At 42.5% G+C, this 22,369-nt stretch overlaps 2 protein-coding genes across 10 annotated transcripts in view; both read left to right on the top strand.

Annotated features, from left to right (window-relative positions):
* Positions 1 to 15,879, top strand: part of LOC109566113 (E3 SUMO-protein ligase RanBP2-like) — a 61,886-nt gene extending 46,007 nt beyond the window's left edge. Inside the window, exons 21-30 of one of the 2 annotated variants that reach the window (XM_019970220.2) lie at positions 348 to 425; positions 2,428 to 2,598; positions 3,218 to 3,310; positions 3,608 to 3,786; positions 8,878 to 9,082; positions 9,624 to 9,725; positions 12,801 to 12,946; positions 13,629 to 13,902; positions 14,026 to 14,360; positions 14,690 to 15,205. In XM_019970220.2, the coding sequence (XP_019825779.2) occupies positions 348 to 425; positions 2,428 to 2,598; positions 3,218 to 3,310; positions 3,608 to 3,786; positions 8,878 to 9,082; positions 9,624 to 9,725; positions 12,801 to 12,946; positions 13,629 to 13,902; positions 14,026 to 14,360; positions 14,690 to 14,995 (1,889 nt within the window). In that variant the 3' untranslated portion in view covers positions 14,996 to 15,205. Of the gene's footprint in view, positions 1 to 347; positions 426 to 2,427; positions 2,599 to 3,217; positions 3,311 to 3,607; positions 3,787 to 8,877; positions 9,083 to 9,623; positions 9,726 to 12,800; positions 12,947 to 13,628; positions 13,903 to 14,025; positions 14,361 to 14,689 lie in introns of both variants that reach the window. The other variant, XM_019970221.2, reaches the window with a different exon arrangement.
* A 134-nt stretch (positions 15,880 to 16,013) lies between these two features.
* CCDC138 (coiled-coil domain containing 138) overlaps positions 16,014 to 22,369 on the top strand; it is a 29,991-nt gene continuing 23,635 nt past the window's right edge. For 4 of the 8 annotated variants that reach the window (XR_011569272.1, XM_070798753.1, XM_070798752.1 and 1 more), the window contains exons 1-4: positions 16,014 to 16,956; positions 17,381 to 17,438; positions 17,827 to 17,943; positions 20,420 to 20,542. Coding sequence is in view for 7 of the 8 variants with exons in the window: in XM_070798753.1 (XP_070654854.1) it covers positions 16,708 to 16,956; positions 17,381 to 17,438; positions 17,827 to 17,943; positions 20,420 to 20,542 (547 nt within the window). In the remaining variant the exon portion in view is untranslated. The remainder of the gene's footprint in view (positions 16,957 to 17,380; positions 17,439 to 17,826; positions 17,944 to 20,419; positions 20,543 to 22,369) is intronic. The other 4 variants (XM_019970224.2, XM_070798755.1, XM_070798754.1 and 1 more) reach the window with 3 other exon arrangements.

Raw genomic sequence — 22,369 nt, 5'->3', positions numbered from 1 at the left:
ATGTCTGTCAGCAGAGCACAAGAACTCAGCTCAGCACTGGGTCCAGCTTAAGGCCACTAGCACTCAAATCGTGAGGGTTCACTCGAAGCTGGTGGTTTCAGTAAGTTTGTTCTGCAGTTACTATTCTTATGTTCTTGGACGGTACTGCATGCTCACATTTTAGGTAAGGCAATCTGGCCACTGAGCGATCTGGCAATGAGCAAAGAATGAAAGCCTTGGGATAGGATAGGTGGATGCGTGGGACAGCCACACTGGTGTAAATGGATGGAATCTGGCTTTTATATTTTAAAATTGCATTCATTTTAATTCTCAAAATGTTCAAAAATGAAATACTCTTTATTTTCTAGGATTTAATTTTAGCCTTTTTAAATCTAATCCAATGGCTTTTTGGACCAGCACCCCTTCCTCACAGCCTGAGAACAGAGGTACAGAGCTGGCACTGGCAGTATGCTAGGGTGTCCGCTTGTCAGCAGCTGCTGGTGCTCAGCAGTGTAACTGGCTGTGTGAGATCAAGTGCCTGATGCTGCAGCGTGCATGTGACAAGGCTATCATGACCCCATAATGCTGCTCTCTCTACTTGGATGTCATGTTTTCTCACATGTTATACTCTGTTGTTTCGAGGTGGATCTCTGTGGTCTTTACTGTGTCTGTTTTGTACATCATCATTTTCTCCTGTGATTAGTGAAGGACCTGTGTATCACCTAACCATCACTGTCTGTCTGCGTCCAGACACAGTGGCAGCAGCATGTGGACCACAGGGAACCTAGGCTCCCTGGTTGACAAAGATCCTGTGTGTGGAAGTTGGCCCTATTGGAAGAGCTCCCCCATATCTCGCTATTCCCAGTTAGAGCAGGCCCTTGTGGAGTCATGCTAGAGTGGAGTTGGGTAGAGGACTCAGCAGTAGGCTCTGTGAGAGACCCTCAGGAGTAGGCTGTGGAGACCAAGACTCACCCCCAGAATCACAGCTGTGTCTCGAGTGCCAGACAGCTACAGTGATCAAGTGACCACCTGTGATTTTAGGAGCTCAGTTGTAAAGTACGCAGGTTGTGCTCCTAACTGCAGCAGCTCTTATGTTTACGATTAAGGATGCAATCTTTGGAAAAGTTGTGTGGCCTTTGTGTGTGTGTTTATGTGTGAATGGTACATATTGGTGCACAGACTCTGTGGATCCTAGGCGAAGAGTCCTGGTCTGGGAGCAAATGCACTGATGTACTGCTGCGGGACAAAGAGCCCGGTTCTCAGGTGCGAGAACGTCCTGGTTTCAGAGGACCTTAAGAGATGGGGACTTAGGCCCAAGGAGGCCGTCTCATTAACAGGAGTCTGTCTCACAGTGTCCTCTCGTGGGGCCTGGCCAGGAACTGATGCTGAGTTTTTGTAACAAAGGAGGGTGAGTGAAGGGCTCCTTCAGCATTGAGAAGAGCTGTTTTCTGGATCAGTATCATCCAGTAGAAATAAAGTATGACCTGTATATGTAATTTTAAAATTTATAGCATGTTTGAAAATAAAAGGAAACAGATGAAATAAGAGAAACAGATGAAGTTAAATTTAATAATCTATTCAGCCTAGCCCATTACATCCAGAGTACCATTTCAACTTCTGATCAGTATGAAAAATGAAATTATCCCCCTTTCTTTTTTCCACATGTTCAAAACCCTGTGTGTGTTTTCCCACTTGGAGTATATCTCACTTTGGACTGGTTGTACTTGCAGTGCTTCACAGCCATGCTCCATGACTTTGCTTGCTCTGTTAGAAGTCCTTTTTTTATAGACCACAACCTATTGTGTGAAGAGTTCCTTTTCTCCCCATCTTTTGCCTTTTTGGTGGTGGTGGTGGTGGTGGTCATGGCTCTTCAGCGAACAGACATTGTCTTAGATTCTTACAGTATGATTTACCCAGAGGGTAACAGGTTTAATTTAATGTTATCATGCTTGGAAATACAGGAAAGTGGATGTAATTCTAATCACTCACCAGCCTTGGCAGTTGTTAGCTTTCTTTGTGGGGTCTCATTGGGATTGGCTTTGAGTTAGTTTTGTATTTATACTAATATTTGCTCATGATTTCTTTAGTTTTTTTCAGTTGTTTCAAATGCATGGATATTTTGCTAAACCATTTAGTATGCCAAGTATGGTTATGGCAGCACTAATTTATAGCCATCAGTAGTATTTTCTTCAGTGATTAGTTACTGAAAGTAGGATTTCTTTCCTGGTTATTAAGGCGATTCTGTGTTCACTGAGGGTTCTGATAGAACATTTCCTCAGGCTTCTAACTCTCAGGGTTTTGAGCTGTGTCCACATCAGAGTGTGTGTGTTTTCATCAGCATGATGTTTTAACCTAAAAATGAAGTTCCAGGATTTTTATTTTAGTTACAATATTGGTATTAATTACCTACCACCTTGTCTTTATCAGTCTTTCTGATTTGTCTGGTAGTGGAAGAGAGGAAAAAACCTGAGGATCTTCCCTCTGATGATGATGTTCTCATTGTGTATGAGCTAACCCCGACCCCTGAGCAAAGAGCTCTTGCAAGCAGACTTCAGCTTCCCCCTACGTTTTTCTGCTATAAGAACAGGCCAGACTACATCAGCGAAGAGGAGGAGGACGGTGAGTCTCTTGTTGCTATAGAGCATTCTGTTCATGCTCATCATAGTGAACGGGGCTCATGAAGTTACTATAAGCCTCCTGGAGCCCCCACCCCTGCTGTTTATGCAGGTCCGTGTTGATTCTAAATGTGTGTGAACCGTCAGTGGGTGTCATGGTTAGAAGAGCTGCCTTCGTGTGTTCGCATTCCCTCCGTGTCTGCTGTGAACAGGGCAGGCGTTCTGAGGGGACTGAAAGCAGTTCTGATTTCCCTGGAGTCTCAGAGGGATGGGTGGCTGAGCCATGCGGCAGGAACGGGGTCTGAGTAGGCGAGCTCTGTGGGCCCCATCTGAGTTCTCAGGCAGGGGCTTATGGGCTCAAAATAATTTCGGTAGGACATTCAGGCAGTGATTTAGAGGACTGGATTGTAGGAACTGGATAGAGGCATTCGGAGCCCCGAAATGCCAGAGCAGCTCAGACTAGGCATTTGGGTGTAGAATCAGGAAACTGGTTGCTATTTGGATGTAGAGAGTAAGGGAGAGTGGATGGGAAGTTGCAGATGATTTTCCTAGATTCCTGGCTGGGAAATCTCCTGAAATTTACTGCAAATTCTTTTATTTAATAAAATAAATTATACTTTAAGATGAAGATTTCGACACAGCTGTCAAGAAACTCAATGGAAAACTGTATCTGGATGACTCAGAAACATGTAGACTGTCAGAAGAAAATGTAACAGGTATGTAACATTAAAGCAAGTAATTTAAAGTGTTTTTTAAAAATCTTCTGTTTAAAGGAATCTCCCAATCTGGTCACATTGGTGATTACCAATTTTGCCATGGTGATTTAAAATATTTAAAAGTAATGTGAAGGGAAAACATCATTCCTGGTGGTGCTAGTTCTCCATTAGCATCCAGGGTCTTATTGTTTGGGTCTTTAATTTGTAGGTGACATTGTGGGCCATTATTGTGGAGTTGGTTGGGCTTCATCTACTTTTATCTTACCTTTCCTTTGTTTGCATTGCCTGGATTTTCAGATAATGAGAAAGAATGTGTTATTGTTTGGGAAAAGAAGCCAACAGTTGAAGAGAAGGCAAAAGCAGACACACTCAAGCTTCCGCCTACGTTTTTTTGTGGCATCTGCAGTGACACTGATGAGGACAATGGAAATGCGGAAGACTTTCAGTCGGAGCTTCAGAAAGTGCAGGAGGCGCAAGTAAGACTGTCTCTGGCATTCCTTCTGGCTCAGTCGCCTTTGTTGATGGCAATAAACTAGAGTGTTCTTAGCACATGGTAACAGTAGGGTGCATCCGGCAAGTGGGTGGCGCCTCAGTCAGCTCTGGCTAGAGGATGAGAAACTGTTTTCTGGGCAGAGGACCAGAAGGCCCACCTGTCACTGCTGCATGTGTGCTGGGTTTGAGAAGTTGGGGTGGTAGCATGGACGATGCTCATGTCCCTGACATGGTCTACTGCCGTACCAAGAATGGAATTAAGTGCTTCACTTTTTGTGCCGGTTACGTGATTCTGGAGTGGGCAGAGTGGATAGGAAGTAGCATTTGAAACCTAGTTCCCATGGTCTGTATATTTTGCTTTTGGTAAGTTCATGATTTGACTACTTTCTTAGTTCAAGTGTAGTCATTTTAATAGTTGTCAGCGCCTTGGTGTATGAATTTGTGTTCCACAGAAACTAGAAAACTAGTCATTGTTTATAGTTGTTTACAGTATTGACATAATCAGAATGGTTCCTTGCTCCTCAAGAAATACTTTTTAAAAAATTGTTGGAAATATGGTAAAAATAAAGTAGGTCCTGGAGTTGGGAATGCAGTGTTTTCTTTAATGGATACATGAGAAGAGAATGAGATGGCCCAGCATGCGGCCTGCTCTTTGGAAGACTTACTACCCTTCACTGTCCGTTTGACCCTGAGGAGTAGCTGGCCTGCTTTCGCAGCTGTCAACCGAGGCTGTGCCAGCTCTTCCGTAGGTGTAAACTTGTTCATCAGTGCACAAGAGCTAATGTAGACACAGCCCTCCCTCATTTATAACCAAATAGGTTTATTTTTGGAAGTGCTATTTGAAGTTTCTGCATTCAGCTGTGCTGAATCCGAAATGTATTTCCGTCACTCAGCTGTTTCCCTGTCTCAGTGGCAGTACACAGTGTGTGGTTTCTGTCGGTCACCTCTAATCGCTGCTGCTGGAGGCATTAGCGTGCAGTCATTCACTTGGCAGATACAGTCCAGTCATACTAAGTGAACAGTGCAGTTAAATATGGCTTCACTTTTCTGTGTGCAAAACTGAAAAATAAACTTATTTTTTTTTATGTATTTCAAGCCTTAAAAAGAGAACTGAGAAGTAATCTCAGCGCTGGTGCACATGCTGAGTTGTACAGTGTTTATTCTTTTCCTACTCATAGTGTACATAGGATTTGGTGTCTTTTGTCAGTGTACTGTGCTGTTTATAGCAATTAAAATACCTTACTTTTTAAGATATTTAAAAAGTAAGTGACTGTTGAGTTATCATTGTTATAAGTTAAAATCTTTTTGTAAAATATCCTGTAACATTTACAATGTTCTTTAAATAAAAATCCTAGGGGCTCCTTTTGCCACAGAAGTTAAATGTGGTAAGTCATTATCAGGGTGGGAAAAAAATTGTTTCAGTGAATTGTAATTTTGGAGGAGAGTGCCCTTTGATAGAGGTGAAACAGAACTAACAGCCATTAAACTAAAATATTCTGTGGGTGGATGTAGATGATGTCCTTTTAGGACACATCTTTCCTGCTTTACACTGATTCATCCCCAACTACATGAACTCTTGCCATACGCACTCCTGGCTTTAAGTGCTTGAGCATGCTGTGGTTAGGTGCTGACTGTGTGCTGGGACTGCCGAGGGTCAGGGTGCAGTGCTGAACGAGGGAGCAGCCTTTGGATTTGTCTACAGGAAATTCTTGTTCAGGGCCTCTTAAGTGGAGGATGTGTTAGGAGCTGAATTATGACATTCCCGTCCCAAGTAATCTAGTCTGCATTTGGGGGGTGACATTTATTGTTGTTTAATTCACCCATTTTCATCATCCCCAAAAGAAGCCCTGTTAACCTCTAACAGTCATCACCCTTCCCATTTCTGCCTGTCTCTCCAAGGCCTGGATAACCACTGATGTACCATTTCTGTCTCTGATTTACCTGACATTTCATATAAACATCATAATATGTGGTCCTTTGTGTCTGGCTTCTTTTACTTAGTAAGTTTTTGTGATATATCCACATTGTAGCATTTATCTGTACTTGGTTCTTTTATGGCCAAATAACATTCCAGTGTATGAATTTACCACATTTTATTTATCCATTCATGTGTTTAATGCCCATTTGTGTTGTTTCTTCTTTTTGGCTATAATAAATAATACTACTGTGATAGCCTAAGTCATTTGACACAAACAGAGTGGACTATCGTTTCCTTGTGTTTCAGTCATTAGGAAATAATGACTTTTTTCATTTGTATTAACTTTTCAAGTTTATCATAAGTAAAATTCACTTTTTGTTGTATGTATGTTTTCTGTGAGTTCTTACACATGGCTGAATTCTTGTAATCCCCACCGTAGGCAGCGTACAGAATAGTTCCAGACCCCAAAGAATTCCTTCCTACTGTCTCTTTCAGTTCAGAACCCTCCCCACCCAGAACCTCTGCAGCCACTGATCTGCTTGTGTTTCTGCCTTTTCCAGACTGGAATGAATGGAATCATACAGTTTGTAAGCTCTGATACGAACTTTTCTCACTCAGCACAGTGCCTCTGAGATGTGGCCCAGTCACTGTGTGTAGTGATAGTGTATTCCTTTCTGTCACCAGCTGGTATTCCGGACATTGTACATTCACTGTCATTAATCCTTGAAGAATGTTGTTTTATTTTGCTCTTTCTAGTTTCTAGTTTAAGTCGAAGCTTAAATTAACTGATTTAAGACAGTTCATTTCTAATAAACATTTTAATTTTAAGTTCCTCCAAGAGCTGTTTAGCTCTATCTTACAAGTCTTAATATGTGATATTTTCACTTTCATTCAGTTCAAACTATTAATTTTCCTTGAGACGTTCTTTTTGACAAATGCATTGGATAGAAGTATATTCTGAATATTCCATTTTCCACATGTCATTGTTACTGATTTATAGTTTAATTCCATTGTCTATAAACGTATTTTGAATAATTTCAGTTCTTATTGAATTCGTGAAGACTGTCTCAGTGGGTGCTCATTGTACACTTGAGAAGAATGTAATTTTTTTTTGTTGTTTTGCATGGAAAATAGGTTTTTAAATAGATCAAATCAGTTGATGCTGTATTGTCCAAGTCCAGTGTATCCTTGCTAATTTTTCATCTACTTGTGATGTTGATGATTGACAGAGTGTTGCCCAGCATGTCTGCTGCTCCTGTCAGTTTTTGTTGCATGTACTTTGTTAGGGAGTGTTCCATCTGCTTCTGTTTTCTGGAACACACTGTAGAATTAGTGATATTTCTTTCTTAAATATTTGATAGAACTTAACCACTGAAACCACCAGGCCTCGTACTTTTTTTTTTTTTGGCAAGGATATATTAATGCATTTTCTTTGATAAATACAGGCCAATTCATTTTATCTGTTCTGTCAGTTTGCTTTTTTTGGGGAATTGGTTGGTCCATTTCATCTGCATTATCACATTTGTGGGCATAATAGTGTTGCTGAAGTTGAGACGGTCATTAAAATGTTTTAATGCCTGTTTACTATCCATGGATCAGTGTTGATGGACTCTGTTAATTTGTCCAAAGACTTCAGCATGTGTATTAAAAGTGTAATGCTTAATCTCCAGATATTTGGAGATTTTTTTTCCCGGCTATATTTCTGTAGTGATTGTTAGTTTAATTCCATTATGGACTGAGCATATACTTTTTATGATTTCCATTCTCTTGAATTTGCTGAGGTTTGTTCTGTAGCCTAGAACGTGGTCTTTCTTAAGTGTTCCATATGCACTTGAGAGGAATGTATGCTGCTGCAGTTCAATGGAGCATTCTGTAATTTTTAAATTTCTGTTGTATTTTTCAATTCTAAATTCCCTTTGGATTTTCTTTTATGGTTTATATTTGTTTGCCTGACAACTCTCTTTTCATTTGTCTTTACCTCTTGGAACATTGTTAGAAGCTTTCAGAGTTTGTCTGATCTTTCAACACACAGATCATTTCATGACATTCCCCATCCCTGGCCAAAGAAAGCCAACTCTTCTTTGATGCTTTTCCATCTGTGCTATTGGCAGCCCCAGTTTCTTGGACAGCTCTCTACCCCTGCGGGGAAGTGGGTTGATGTGTGGGGGCAGGAGAAAACCCACCAGGTTCTTACTACGAGACTGTCCCTCAGGGCTTGAGAGGCTTTTTTCTCCTAAGGTAAACACAGAAGTTTACTGTAAATATGTCTTCTTCAGAGGACATTTTACAGTCTTGATTAAAAGTGGATTTGGTAAGACCAGAATTTCTGATGTCACTTTGCCTGTCTCTCCAGTCGTTTTTATACCTGGGGACCACCTGCCATAACGAGGGGACAGTCAGAGAAAAAATTTCATCTCTTGATGCTGTCCAGCAGCTCCGGCTAGAAACCCTTTCACTCAGGTTCAGTGCTCTTTTGTTGGGACGACCCTGTAAGCAGTAGGAAGCAGGTCAGCGAGGGGGCCCAGTCCTCCTGCTCAGCACCGTCCATTTCCGGAAGCCGTCTTTGCCCTGGGGTGGAGTTTCAGAGGAGGTTGTGTGCTCTCGGTCCTTGCAGAGATGGCCCCCAAGGCAGGGGCTGGCCATGTTGGCTGGGGGTGGGCCGCTTGAACAACAGGCCCCAGGGCCCAGGGCCTGCATCCTTGGTGGCAGCACCCCAGCAGTATGTGCCAGGGCTCGTGGCTCAGCACCAGCAGGAGCAACTACGGGGGACAGTTGGCTCAGGCCAATGCCTTTTCAGGTTCCTGCTGTGGCTTGTGGACCCGGATAGGCTGGCCCCTGGAAGCTGAAGTATTCATGGTCTCATCACCAGACCTGGTGCTCCTCGCTGGTAGACTTCACATTGCTTCATGTCTCAAGATTCTTGGTCCTCCTGCTCTCATCCACTTCCCAGCGGCTTCTGCTTGCTTTGTCCTTTTCAATCTAGTTCAGTTGCAGGTGCTGGAGAGACTGGAGGTACGGTAACATGGTGGAGAGAAAAGTATGCTTACTCCATTTTGTCCAGAACTCCATATCATCTGTTTATTGTAAAATAGAGTATATGATCCTTTTTGTCACTTAGTATTTAATGACATAGTTATTTGTTACTTTCTCTTTGCAGAAATCCCAGGACGAGAACATAGCTAGCTCAGCTGATGGCATGTGTACAGATGACACTAAAGTGACTGTGCCATTTTTGTGTAAATCTGAAGAGCCAGAGTTTACTACCAAATCTGTTAGCTCACCATCAGTTTCTTCTGGAACTGTTGACAAACCTGTGGATTTATCTACTAGAAAGGAAAATGATGCAGATTCTACAAGCCAAGGTAAAATTTGATGTATGTTTATAGCAACCTTGTAGGTATGCATTTCTGCGTAAGGTACACCTGTGGTTCTGAGACGATACCTTCAAATGTACATCCAGGAATTCCCTTTATTAAACTGAGATGTACAAAGGGGCATGAGGTAATTCAGTTTTCTTAGTGAACACAGAATCTTTACATAGCTATTTCCTGAAATCCTTGGAATGAATGTTTGTTTAGATGATACTAGACCATGTGAAGCAGAAGCTGTGTAGCTCTCTTAGTATAGATGTACATCTCATTTTTTTAAATGATTTTGAGCATGCTGCTTCTGGTGTATTGTTCATTGAGAATAAATAGTACCTGTAAACTTGTAAGTTTTCTTCAGAGAAATAATTAGATTATAAATACTCCTTACCCCCACCCCACCACATCAGTTAGTATAGCAGGTCCTACCCTTCCCAGCATACACACACACATACCCCTTCCCTTTGGGTCCTGGGTAAATCCTTGATGTTCAACATATGTTAAATGAAATACTAAATTTCTCTTTCCCTTTTGCCAGTGGAAAGCAAAACAGTTACGTTTGGATTTGGAAGTGGTCCAGGGCTGTCATTTGCAGACTTGGCTTCCAGTAATTCTGGGGATTTTGCTTTTGGATCCAAAGGTAAGATTAGGAGGCGAGGTTTCAGTGACTGTGTTACAGAAGTGGACACCCCTGGAGGGTGAGTCCTTTGTTGCAGGGTTGTCGCTCACCAAGAATTTTCTCTTAATTCATTGTAACTTGTGCTAGTCTTGCCCATCCTGAAATGCAGAACCCTCCCTCCAGTTTTGGAGTAACTTTGGGATTGTTCTTCTAGTTATACTTTTGATTTGCTAATATTTCAAGATATGCATCTGTAATTTTTAAGGAGATGACTTTGAAGTTTTCTATTCTTGCATTATCCTTGATTGTATTTTTCATATAAAGGTTGTGCTAATTTATATCTGGTGAGCTTTCCCATCTTTTCCAGTGGTTTTTCTAATTTTAGTCTGTTTTGGTATCATCTGTAGAAAATAATCCTTTTCCTTGTTTATGGCATACTATACTTTCCTATTCTTAAATATCTTTCATATAACAAATTATAGCAGCACCTAAATTGAATTAATGCTTGATTTGCAGAATAAATTTTATTGAAGATATATAATTACATTATTAATTCAAAATAGTGTTATTCCATCTCACATATTTTACTTGTTTCACAGTTCCATCATTTATTGAAACATATAAAACTTTAAGAAATCACCTTCAGATGTTGTGTTACTTTGGAATTCATAGCCTCATTGATGTCACATTGCTTTATTTTTAATTTATTTAGTAGTTTGAAGTCACAGGATAATAGGTCAGCAAATACAGCAATAGAATGGGTACAATTATCCACCAATGAAAAGCCAAATAAAAGCTGATGTGTTAGGTTGCTTGATACTCCATCAGTGTTGTGCAGTAAAGTTGACATAGCACAGCTCCACATCTATGTGGGAGGCTTGCCCTGAGTTACCTGCTGATTCAGTGAGATTACCCACCAAGCTCTTTTTTTTTCCAAGCTTCACCTTTTAGTTTGTGTCCTTAGATCTAACAGGAATTTGTGCTTTGTCTTTTCAAAGAAGTAGCTTTTGGTTTTATCAGTTCTCCTTTTGTTTTTTTATCTCCAGATTTGTCATTACTTTCCTTTAAATTACGATTCGTTTTCTTATGTATTGAATGTCTACTTTATTTAATGTATATTGTGCTAATAATATAAGCATAGAATAGTATTTTGTAACTGTAAATCCCCTGGAATCCATTTCATATATTTTCATGGAGAGTTTTCACACTTGTAAATTTTTAATACTTTAGCCTTTGACTAAGGGCTTGTAGGATTTAATTTTTTTTTTTAATGAAGGTCAATTTCATCAGAATGATTTTTTGCTTCTGAAACATATTTCTGGCCTTGTGTGGACTTTTTTGATCTTAAACTTTTTGTTTTGGTTGGTTTTAAGCCCAGAGGAATCTTCTTTCTCCTCTTCTATTATGTGTTATTTCTGTGGTGATTGCTTTTTCTTCATCTGTTCATTTTATTTTTGTCTCACTTTCTTTTCTTTTGTTCCTTTTTTCTCTGTTTCTCCTGAAAGTCATCCTCACACAGGTCAACCAGTCACTCTGTCTTTTGTGTAATATTTCATGCGGAAACTAAGAGAAAATAAGAAACAGCAGTTTATCTGCTGCTTCCCTGTGCCTGACATTTTATCATATTTCCTTGAGATTTTGTAATTTTTCCATTAAACCCAGAGTGGAAGCTTCCTAGGTATTGCTACCTAGAATACAGTTGTTGATATTGATTATTGATAGACTTATCTTTATACTTATACTGAATAAATTCTTTTTCCTGCTCCTTTAAAGCAGTGGTTTACAGTTCTCTGCTTCATATTAGAATTCCTGGGAGCTTTTTAAAGGGGTGGGTAGAAGGAACACTTGATAGTTAAGTTATGTTGGGCTCTGAGTGTGGGACCCAGGCACTGGTATTTCATAGGAGCTGTTGGTGTGATTTTAATATGCACCCAATGTTACGAACCATTGCTTTAGAGGAATTTTGAGATTTTCTGCCGTATATCTCAGGGTATTGGGGTAATTAAAAATTTTGTTCTGCTTGGGAGTTCCCTGAACAAGTTCTTTTCGAGCCCTACACCTATGAATCAACTAGGTTCTATGCTTACTATTCTCAGGAAGCCCCCACACAATCTGAGATGGTGCTTTTGTTTGAGCATTCATTTGCTATTTATTTGTACGACTTTTTTTTTCTCCTGTTTTTTTTCTCCCCATTAAACCTGTCTTAGAAGAATTTACTGTTTCATTAGACACTCATTTTGTTCTTTCTTCAAGGTGCTGAGTTTTTAACTGATCCGTGACAATTTTTGCCTTCTCCTGAGTTTTTGTATCAGATGTAGGATTAGAAAGCAGTTGTTTGTCAGTCAGCAAAGCGATGAAGAGTTGAGAGGTTTCTTTCCTCTAAGATAAGATAGTGGGGAATGTATTAATATTAGCAGGCTGGGTTGTCACAGTTGAGATGTGGAAAACACAGCATTTAGTGTTCGCCTTCTCCAGGGTGTGAGGGAGGGGAAAGTCTTTGTTCCTCTGTATAGGAGTGGGGAGCCTTTTCACCCATTAAGCATGGTGTTGCTTGAGAGAGGGCGGGGTGGAGGTGGGGTCAGTGAGCTGCTCCTGGGCCACCAGTGCCACCTGGGCAAGAAGTTGAAGCTCTCACCCCATCCATTTACCTTAGAAGAGAGCTGAGGTGGAGAAGTTACCAACTTGTATTCAGTCTGCTTTGAGAGTAGCAGATTTGGCCTCTTGGAGAACATTCTTAGGCTCTAAAGTTACTTTTTTCATGTAATAGAATGTTTTATGAAATAACTACCCTTGGAGCTGAGCTGGGTTTTCAGGTTTCAAAGGACGTACTTTGAATGAAGAACCTGCTTCATAACTGAAAGTTCAGTGTCACTAAGACCTAAGGCTTAGACAACCCTGTCTCTACACCCAGGCATAAACGTCACTACACTCCTTTGTGCGCACCACTTGAGCTTAACTTGCCAGGAGAATACAGTTTTAAGCATTTTTGTTATGTCACATCATTGGAAATTAAATTCATTCATAAAGTACTGTAACAGGGATTAAAAGCTTATTAAAATAGATATCACTGTTTAAATATCCTAATTTATTCATCAGATAAAAATTTCCAGTGGGCAAATACTGGAGCAGCGGTATTTGGAGCACAGTCAACCAGTAAAGTTGGTGAAGATGAAGATGGTAGTGATGAAGAGGTAGTTCATAATGAAGATATCCATTTTGAACCAATAGTGTCACTACCAGAGGTAAATATTAAAGAGTAAAAACCTTATACTAACTTCACATTTTAAGTTTAAAACTTGACATGGGCTTGATTTGTAGGGCTGACCTTGTTTGCATTTCTTTCAGAACATTGACCATTACAAATGGAAGCTCTTTATTACAAGTTCAATCTTAAAATGTAAATCATCCTTGTAAAAAAATTTACATACAAATGTTATTTGGTAAATTCTGTGTGAAATTGTTGGGAAGAACTTAATTTTTTCCTGTTTGTTTTCAGTAACATAATTGAAGGAGCAAAATATTAAAAACCCATCTAAGCTCATATTTGCCACAGTCCTTTCAATAAAAAGTGTATTGTACTTTTTCTAGACAAGAATGTTATTTTAAGCAAATTACTTTCATCAGTTTGAACCTCAATCAGTAGATAGTATTTTTCTTGAAGAATGTGATTTTTTTTAAACCTCTTCTCTCCTGTAAAAGATTGTATTTGATTTCCAAAAAGAGGAAGGATGTTAATAAGTACAAAGAAGACATTTAATGACAAATCTTTCCTGCCTCATCTGAATCCGCTGTATTAGTAACCCTAGGATGTTAACTCTTTTCAAATTCTGCTCATGTCAGTGTGTGAAGGAATTTGGATCTTTGGAATTTGTTAAGAGTATTTTATAAGCAGCAGCTTATAGGTAATTTCATCTCTTGTCACAGGTAGAAGTAAAATCTGGAGAAGAAGATGAAGAAATTTTATTTAAAGAGAGAGCCAAACTTTACAGGTGGGATCGAGAGGCCAGTCAGTGGAAGGAACGTGGCGTTGGAGACATTAAGATCCTCTGGCACACGGTGAAGAATTACTTTCGGATTCTGATGAGGAGAGACCAGGTGTTCAAAGTGTGTGCGAACCACGTCATCACCAAGACGATGGAACTGAAACCCTTGAATGTTTCCAACAATGCTTTAGTTTGGACTGCCTCAGATTATGCTGGTGAGCTCTGCACTCAATGCTACTTTCCAGTTTTTTGACTTTTCTAAATTGACAACAAATATATAAAACAATTTTTTAAGTTATTTTAACACTAAGGTCACTGTGTTGTTTCTTGTTTAACAGATGGAGAAGCCAAAGTGGAACAGCTTGCAGTGAGATTTAAAACTAAAGAAATGGCTGATTGTTTCAAGAAAAAATTTGAAGAATGTCAACAGAATTTATTGAAACCCCAGAAAGGACAGGATTCACTGACAGCAGAGTTCTCAAAGGAGACAAATCCTGTGGTGTTTTTTGACATTTGTGCAGATGATGAGCCCCTGGGACGTATAACCATGGAATTATTTTCAAACATTGTTCCTAAAACTGCTGAGAACTTCAGAGCACTGTGCACTGGAGAGAAGGGCTTTGGTTTCAAGAGCTCCATATTCCACAGAGTGATTCCAGATTTTGTTTGCCAAGTAAGTCTTAAGTGTGCATCACACCAGTGTAGTAAATCTGAGTGTTTCTCCTTACCTGTAATTGTAGACTTTAACTTTTCCACACCCCCAGCTTCTATCCCCACAAGAACTTGCAGCATAAAAGGGTTCATATTTCTAATGCCTTGAACCTGATAGAAATTAAGGATGGGAAAAGATCTTTTCATTTTTGTTTCCTTTCACAAATTTCTTAGTTTTCAAACTACATTCTCAGAGAAGCTGGGTATTTAGGATCTACCCTTCAGTGGTTGGTTCTGTATGTGTTTTAATGTTTTATTTGGGATTCCTGTTAATTGAAATCTTTTTTTCAGGGGGGAGATATCACAAAACATGATGGAACAGGAGGACGGTCCATTTATGGAGATAAATTTGAAGATGAAAATTTTGATGTGAAACATACAGGTCCTGGTTTACTATCAATGGCCAATCGAGGCCAGGACACCAATAATTCTCAGTTTTTCATAACACTGAAAGAAGCAGAACGTTTGGACTTTAAGCATGTAGTATTTGGGTTTGTTAAAGATGGTATGGATACTGTGAAAAAGATTGAGTCATTTGGTTCTCCTAAAGGGTCTGTTAGTCGAAGAATTATTATCACAGAATGTGGACAGATATAAAATCATTGTTTTCCATAGTAAATTTTACCTGTATAGAAGTTGAATTGAGGCCTAGCTGTTTTGACAACATGGTAATTAATTATGTTCAGCTTTTGAAAATGGACATTTCCGATGTACAAATGTAAAATTGCAGCTTATAGCTGTTGTCACTTTCTAATGTGTTATAATTGACCTTGCATGGTGTGAAATAAAAGTTTAAACACTGGTGTATTTTCAGGTGTACTTGTGTTTATGTACTCCTGACATATTTGTATTAAAATGGAATACTAATCTTGTTAAAAGCAATAGACCTTCTCAAACTATTGAAAGAATATGATATATGCAATTTAATTTTAGTTCCTTTTAAGATATTAGACTTCCTGCATGGATATACTTACTGGTTTGAATAAAGGGACCATGACTTGGATAATTTTTATTTCAGATTTGGACTGTATTTGGTAATTTAAACTATTGGTGTGTTCAGTTATGAACAGATTCACTTGTAAATGGGTAGAGCCACAGAGGGCAGAGACTTAACCAAAGTGCTCTTCTATAAATTCTTGCACCTCCTGTATAGTTAAATTATCTTTTAAGCAGAGTACCTTCTTTCCTTAAAATATGTAGCTTCCTGCGCCCTTTCAAAGGTATTAAATTAATTTTTACATTTTAAGTTGAGTAATTAGACTTTTTAAAAAACCTTTCTGTCATCTGTTTCTACTACCTCAAACTGCATTGGTTCTGATAGAACTTGAATTTTTCCTTGCAGTTATTGTGATAAAGTATGAGTATTTTAAACAGGTCTATACCATGTTCTTTGGTTAAAGATTTGCTTTATACTAGATTGTTGCAGTACCTTTTTCTGGTGAATTTTGTAGCAAAAATAAAGTGACAATTGTTAACAGCTATGATATTTAAAAAATTCATTACTTGTGCATCTTAATTTTTTGTTCATTCTGGAACCAAAGTAAGAATAATTAAATATCTGTAAACTCAGACTGCCACCTGATTTCCAGAGCTCCCAAGGAAAGGACTGTTTTCAAGTGGGGTATATACTGAACACCTACTTAGAAATGGCTAGTGGAAAAAGTTGGACAACAGGGGGTACATTCTCATCAGCCTGCTCAGTGTAGGACCTCGGAGTCCCTCGAGCACGTTGTGCGCGTCGCAGCCCCCGCCGGCGGTGTGCTCAGACTGCGGGGCTGTCGTGCTGTTTGGGGTCTGGAAACAGGCTGTCCTGGGGCAGCACCTGCTTACCGCCCGAGGTGGGGTCCGAGTGCGGGGCGCAGTGGACACCCTGACGCCCGACTGTGTGTGTGTATTGGAGGGGGGGGGGGGGGTGCGTGCACCACGGTCCCGAGGGCTCCGCTTCTCCGTGGTTTCGGGGCGCGTCCCGGGTGACAGAAGGCGCCTGGGGCCTTGTGGGCTGCGGGAGACTCCGAGGCGCCCTGTGGATCCAGGTTAGGAAACGAACGCTCTAGCCGAAACCAACTTCTCCAGCCAGGAAAGTCTGAGCTGCGTACGAGAGAGATACACCCGGATGGCGCCTCGACCCGACCCCAGCGGAACGCGCGCGACCCTCGAGAAGGAAAGGAAACGATGACCCCGCGCGCCGGCTCGCATCTCGCCCCCACGGGCCGCGAACTTGTACAGACGCCCACAAGCCGGGCCCAACGGCGTTCGCGCCGACGGCAAGCGGGAGCCGGGATGTACGCGCGTCGTAACACGCATCCGCAATGCCCGCCCCTCCACGAGTCCGAGGGCTGTTCCCCAAGAAACACGAGTCAGCGTCCCTGCCGGGGGCGGGGCATGTCGTGCGTCACGGCGCATATTCTCCACACAGCCCCGCCCCGCCGCGCGCTGTTGCCAGGGAGACAACGTCGGTCGCGGCCATGGAGCCAAGAGTCGTGAAGCCGCCGGGGCAAGATCTCGTGGTGGAGCGCCTCAAAAGCCGCTACGGCCTGGCGGGCGGCTGCCTCAGCGAGGTGAGGCCCGGCCCTGCCAGGTTCGCGGGTAGCTGGATCTGCGGGTTGGAGAGTGGGCGCGAGGCGGGACCCCTGGCGGCAGCGTGCGGGGAGCGGGCTCCCGGCGGGCACGCGCGTCGGAGGATCTATGCGCGTCACCGCGGGAACGCGCGCAGGCGTTCCCCGCTAAGACTTGGGTGAGGATCGGAGCTGCGTCAGTCCGGGCGCTGGGCGGTGAGTCCGAGCCGGTTTCATGCCGCAAGGTGCTGGGGCCCGGTGCCCCAAGGTGCCCGGTGGGTCCGCGGGGGCCGCCCGTGTGCGAGGGCCCGGCGTGCGTGTCGGGCGGCGGGAGGGGACGCCACGCGGGGCCGGGGTTCCAGGAGTCGGAGGAGACAGGGGCCGGGGGACGGATTCGCCCCGGTCACCTCTCCATTCTCTCTTCCAGCCGGGGCGCCGGCGGCAGGACGTGGCGGAGCGGCGGCGGCGGCCTCCCCGCACCCCAGGTAGGGCGGCGGCTGGGTTGTTTGTTCCCCCGCAGGCCGCAGGTGTAGGTAGTTCAATGCTGTGAACTCAATCGTGTGAGTTCAATGCTTAGAGCGCATCAGAGGAAGAAGCACTGTGTTGAGCCCTCAGGGACTTGGCCTGCCCCCTTGGTCTTTCTGTTCCGCTGCGGAACAGGGTCTTCGGTAGCGGGTCCCTGCAGCGATCGCGTGCGGGGTGGGGGCGGGGGAGGCGATGGATTACACGCTGTTTGACCATCGGCCTGGAGGCCAGTCTGTTGGAAGCCCGTGTCGCGGAGACGCAGACGGGAGACTTCTGCGGAGCCGAGAACTAGGTGGTCGGTGCCGGACCTTACCGAGCCTCCTCGGCTGCCTTCCCTCCTGTTCACAGAGGATTTGGACATCTTCTGCTGTGGAGATAAAGTCGGTCCGTCGTTGAGATGTTTCTCTGACGAGAGAAGGCGGCGCCCCACGTCCCCCCGCGGTGTCCTCACGGTGAACTGGCAAGGTACCCCGAGTCCTGCTGGGGGTCCCCCCCACGCCCCTGGGTATCGCGAAACCAAGGGCGGGGGCCGAGGCTGCCTGGTGTGCGCCTTTCTGTGAGAGAAGGCATCGGCGGTGGGGAGCCCGCTGGGCGGTGGAGGAGACTGGGTGCTAGTTGCTGAGCATTTGATGGAACCACACGCCTAGCGTCCTGTTTGCAGACATAATGCAGGGATACTTACACTGCAGGATAGTTGGCTCTTCATCCAGGACCCAAAAGAAGGCCTTGCTCCCTTATTTATTTTTTTTTAATAAGGAACTAAGATAAAAATGACTACAAGTTTGTTCAGCAGCAGTCAGTATGGTGCGTCTCCTGCTGTGGTAAGCACTGTGCTATACCTAGGTAGCAGAGAGAGATGGGAGAGGTCAGCCCTGGGATTGGGGCCTACAGAATAGTACACCATGTGCTGCTGGGCTGTGAGGGGTCAGCAGTTTTGTAGAGGAGTTTTTACTCTGGGTAAAACCAATGGAAGGTAAGGTGAAATAATGTTCTAAGCTGAATATTATTAATGCCAAAAATATGTGGCAGAAAGAAGTGCTAAGGTATCAAAAGCGAACAAGCATTTTGAAATGATGGTAAACTGTAAAGTTGTGGACATATACAAAGAGAAGCGTTGAGGTAATTGTAGAGAGGGAAAAAGCATTGTGCCTGAAATATCTATTGTTACTGTGATTGATATCTTGGAGCTTGCACTGTTTCATTTTCTGATTATTACTCCATGTGAAGCACTTAAAATGCTGTTCAGTACATAGAAGGGCACTCAGATGCACCAGTGTTATCATCATCACCGTTGCTGTGGTCTCCTTTGGCACTCACAGAGTCATCTAGTTGATCTGGAGTCAAGGGGTAGACATGGACGTGAGGGGACTTCCCTGGTGGTCCAGTGGTTAAGAATCCACCTTGCAATGCAGGGAATGTGGGTTGGATCTCTGGTTGGGGAACTGAGATCCCACATGCTGCGGAGCAGCTGATTTCATACGCCACAACTAAGATCCGACACAGCCAAATAAAATAAATATTTTTTTAAAAAAAGATGTAAACATGGATAGTTTGATTATTGTTGTGTTTGTTGTTCAGTGGCTAAGTCGTGTTCAACTCTTTGCGACCCCATGGACCGCGACACACCAGGCTTCTCTGTCCATCATCATCTCCCTGAGTTTGCTCAAACTTATGTCCGTTGAGTCAGTGATACCATCCAACCATCTCATCCTTTGTTGCCCCATTCTCCTCTTGCCCTCAGTTTTTCCCAGCATGAGGGTCTTTTCCAATGAATCAGCTTTTCACATCAGGTGGCCACAGTATTGGAGCTTCAGCATCAGTCCTTCCAGTGAATATTCAGGATAATTTCCTTTAGAATTGACTGTTTGATCTCCCTGCTGTCCCAAGTTTGATTATAGAGAAAGGAAACTGCTGGCAGTTATAAGTTCATGGAAGTTATTTTCTTATATTGAACTGATAGTTTTATCTTCTTTAAATGGTCTGGGTATGGTTTCAAGTTGAAGCTTTAGGACTGTGAAAGGTTTTAACTTTGGACAGTTTTCCCACCAGTTCCTTGTTGTGATCTAGTGTGGAATTACAGGGCTGCCCAGCACCTGTATCTATTGAGTGCTTGAAAAGGGGCTGGTCTGAATTAAGTTGTGCTGTAAGTAAATAATAAACACTGCATTTTCAAGATAGATAAAAGAATGTAAAGTATCTTATTTTTAATATTGATTGTATGCTAAAATGATTGTCTTTTAGATATATTGGATTAAATATAATACACTTAAAATTTCATGTCTTTTTATGTTTTTAAAGTAGCTACTAGAATTTCTTTTTCTTTCTTTATGGTAGTGTTGCGAAGCTTCTGAGATCTTAGTTCTCAGACCAGGGATTAAATTTGGGCCCTGGGCGGTGAAAGCACAGAGTCCTAACCACTGAACTGCCAGAGAATTCCTGAAAAATTTAAGTTGTCTTTTGTGACTTGCAGCATATTCCCTTTTAACAGCTGGCTCTGGAAATGCCAACATTCAGATGATCTTTTTGGAGGGAACATCTGGGATTCTAGTTCTGCTTCACCTTTTGCTAGTTACGTCACCTGTCAGTTACCCTGTCGGTTATTTAACTTAAGACTCAGTTTCCCCACCTTCAACACTCATTCTTGCAGTTGTTAATAGAATTAGAGACACAGAGCCTGTTCAATCCACCTCACAGCAATACGGGGTCAAGAGGAAGGGTGTACTTTGCAGTTGAGCATGTCTGAATGTGAGGAAAGTTCACACGTGTGAGTTTTTAGCATCATGACTGGTAGTTTACAGTTTTTCCTTTTGCATTTTAAAAAATGTTTACTTGTTACGTTTTTTCAGTTGTTATGCTGCTAATATTTGAAGCAGTCTCCCCTTCTTTAAATGGCTGTATAAATCTTCCAGAATGCTGTGATTTATTTTTCTTTAAAGCCTAGATGATGAACTGGATTCTTTTCAAGATTTGAAAGAACCAGAAACAGAAGAAGAGTTCACCGGCAATGATTCTAGAGTTAGTACTTCCAAAATAAACAGGCAGTCCTTTAAAGAGACAGACAAAGGTAAGAGAAATGCTCATTTCAGAGATGAGAAATGCTCATCTCACTTAAACAGTCATTTAAACAGCAGCTCTGTCAAGTAGGGCACTAAAGCTTACCCTGTAGTCGTAACCCTAGTTCTCAAGGTGTGCATTTCTTTGTCCTGGGTCTTTGTAAGCCATGAACTGGTTGCTGTGCTTGTCATTAAGTTAAAGGAGAAGAGGAAAATAAACTTCATGATTTTCCAGTAGAATTTCCACATTGTCGAAGTTTATCAAAAATAACTTAATACTCCATGAATATTATAATTTTTTCAGTTCTTTTTCTTATCAGTATTTCTTAGGAATTAGGATTGTGGTTGTTGTTTAGTTGCTAAGTCGTGTTTTGACTCTTTTGTGATCTCACAGACTGTAGCCCTCCAGGCTTCTCTGTCCAAGAAATTTCCCAGGCAAGAATACTGAAGTGGGTTGCTATTTCCTCCTCCAGAGGATCTTCCCAACCCAGGGACTAAACCCATGTCTCCTGCATTGGGAGGCGGATACTTTACCACTGAGCCACCTGGGATGCCCTAAGATTGTGGTAGTAGGTGATTAACCCTTATACATTTTAGGAAAACAGGCCAGGTCACTTGAGGCCTGGCCTCCTTCACCCTGAGTCAGCAGTTGCTCTCTATGTACCTGGCTGCATGTGTGTGATGGATTTTCCCACTGGAAACAACTGAGAATACAAGATAACATATACAAAATGTTAAGTGTGTTTAAAAGTTGACAGTACTAAGGACTGTTACGGCCCGGGGCTGGTGGGCTGGGAGCCTGGGGAGGCAGGCAGAGCATGGAGTGTTTCCCTTGAAGGGTGCTTGTGGAGCTGGGGAACAGGAAACACTTTCTTTTTTAAAAATTCCTATTTTTATCTTGGCTCCCCTGGTCTGTCCACGATGGGGAGTACCATGGAGACCCCCTCCTTAAAGCCGGGGGCGGCTCCTCAGCTGCCGGCCAGTGCAGGTGAAAGTCAGCTCATTGTGAGCAGAGCATGAGTGCCAACAGCCCAGTGCCAGGGAGGAGCAGTGCGGGGGGTGCTCACCTCCACTGCTAGGGTTGCAGGGGCAGGGGGTACTTTGGTAACTGATTTGGGATCACAGGTGGCACTAGTGGTAAAGAACCCACCTGCCAATGCAGGAGACTTAAGAGACGAGGGTTTGATGCCTGGGTTGGGAAGATCCCCTAGAGGAGGGCATGGCAACCCACTTCACTGTTCTTGCCTGAGAATCCCATGGACAGAGAAGCCTGGTGGGCTACAGTCCATGGGGTCACAAAGAGTTGGACACACAGTTGAATGTGCGCAGTAACGGCAGGAGCTCTCACCATGGCTGCCAGGAGCAAGGCTCCCCAGCCTCTGTGCAGACAGTGCAGCTTGGCGGTCACAAGGTATTGTCAAAGGCTAAGGCCATGGAGGGTCGTGAACCTGCTGCCACCATTAACACTGGAGCCCATGATTTAACGGAGGAGATTATCGAGATTATGTAATTATATGATTAATTATAGACATCACATAAAGTTTTAAAACAAAAACGGTTTTTTAAATGTCAAAGAAGCAGTGATGAACACTGGATTGGTGGTTAGTTTGGTGTAAGGGAGCAAAGAGCACGTGTCAGGGCTCCTGAGGTAACTCTCCATCTCTTTGTCAAGGCAGTTACCCGCTCATTTTTTAAATAGTCTTAGATTTACAGAGAAGTTGCAAAAAGGCCACAGAGAATTTCTGGATGGCTTTCACCCACATTTTCTAAATGTAAACCGTTGGTTGTGTCCTCTTTTTCTTTTCTGCATATAGTACTTGAAACATTTTAACAATACA

The sequence above is a fragment of the Bos indicus genome, chromosome 11, assembly GCF_029378745.1.
Source record: "Bos indicus isolate NIAB-ARS_2022 breed Sahiwal x Tharparkar chromosome 11, NIAB-ARS_B.indTharparkar_mat_pri_1.0, whole genome shotgun sequence".
NCBI classification, from domain to species: domain Eukaryota; kingdom Metazoa; phylum Chordata; class Mammalia; order Artiodactyla; family Bovidae; genus Bos; species Bos indicus.
Note: the sequence above shows the minus strand (reverse complement) of the source record. Positions and strands in the feature narration are given on the sequence as shown.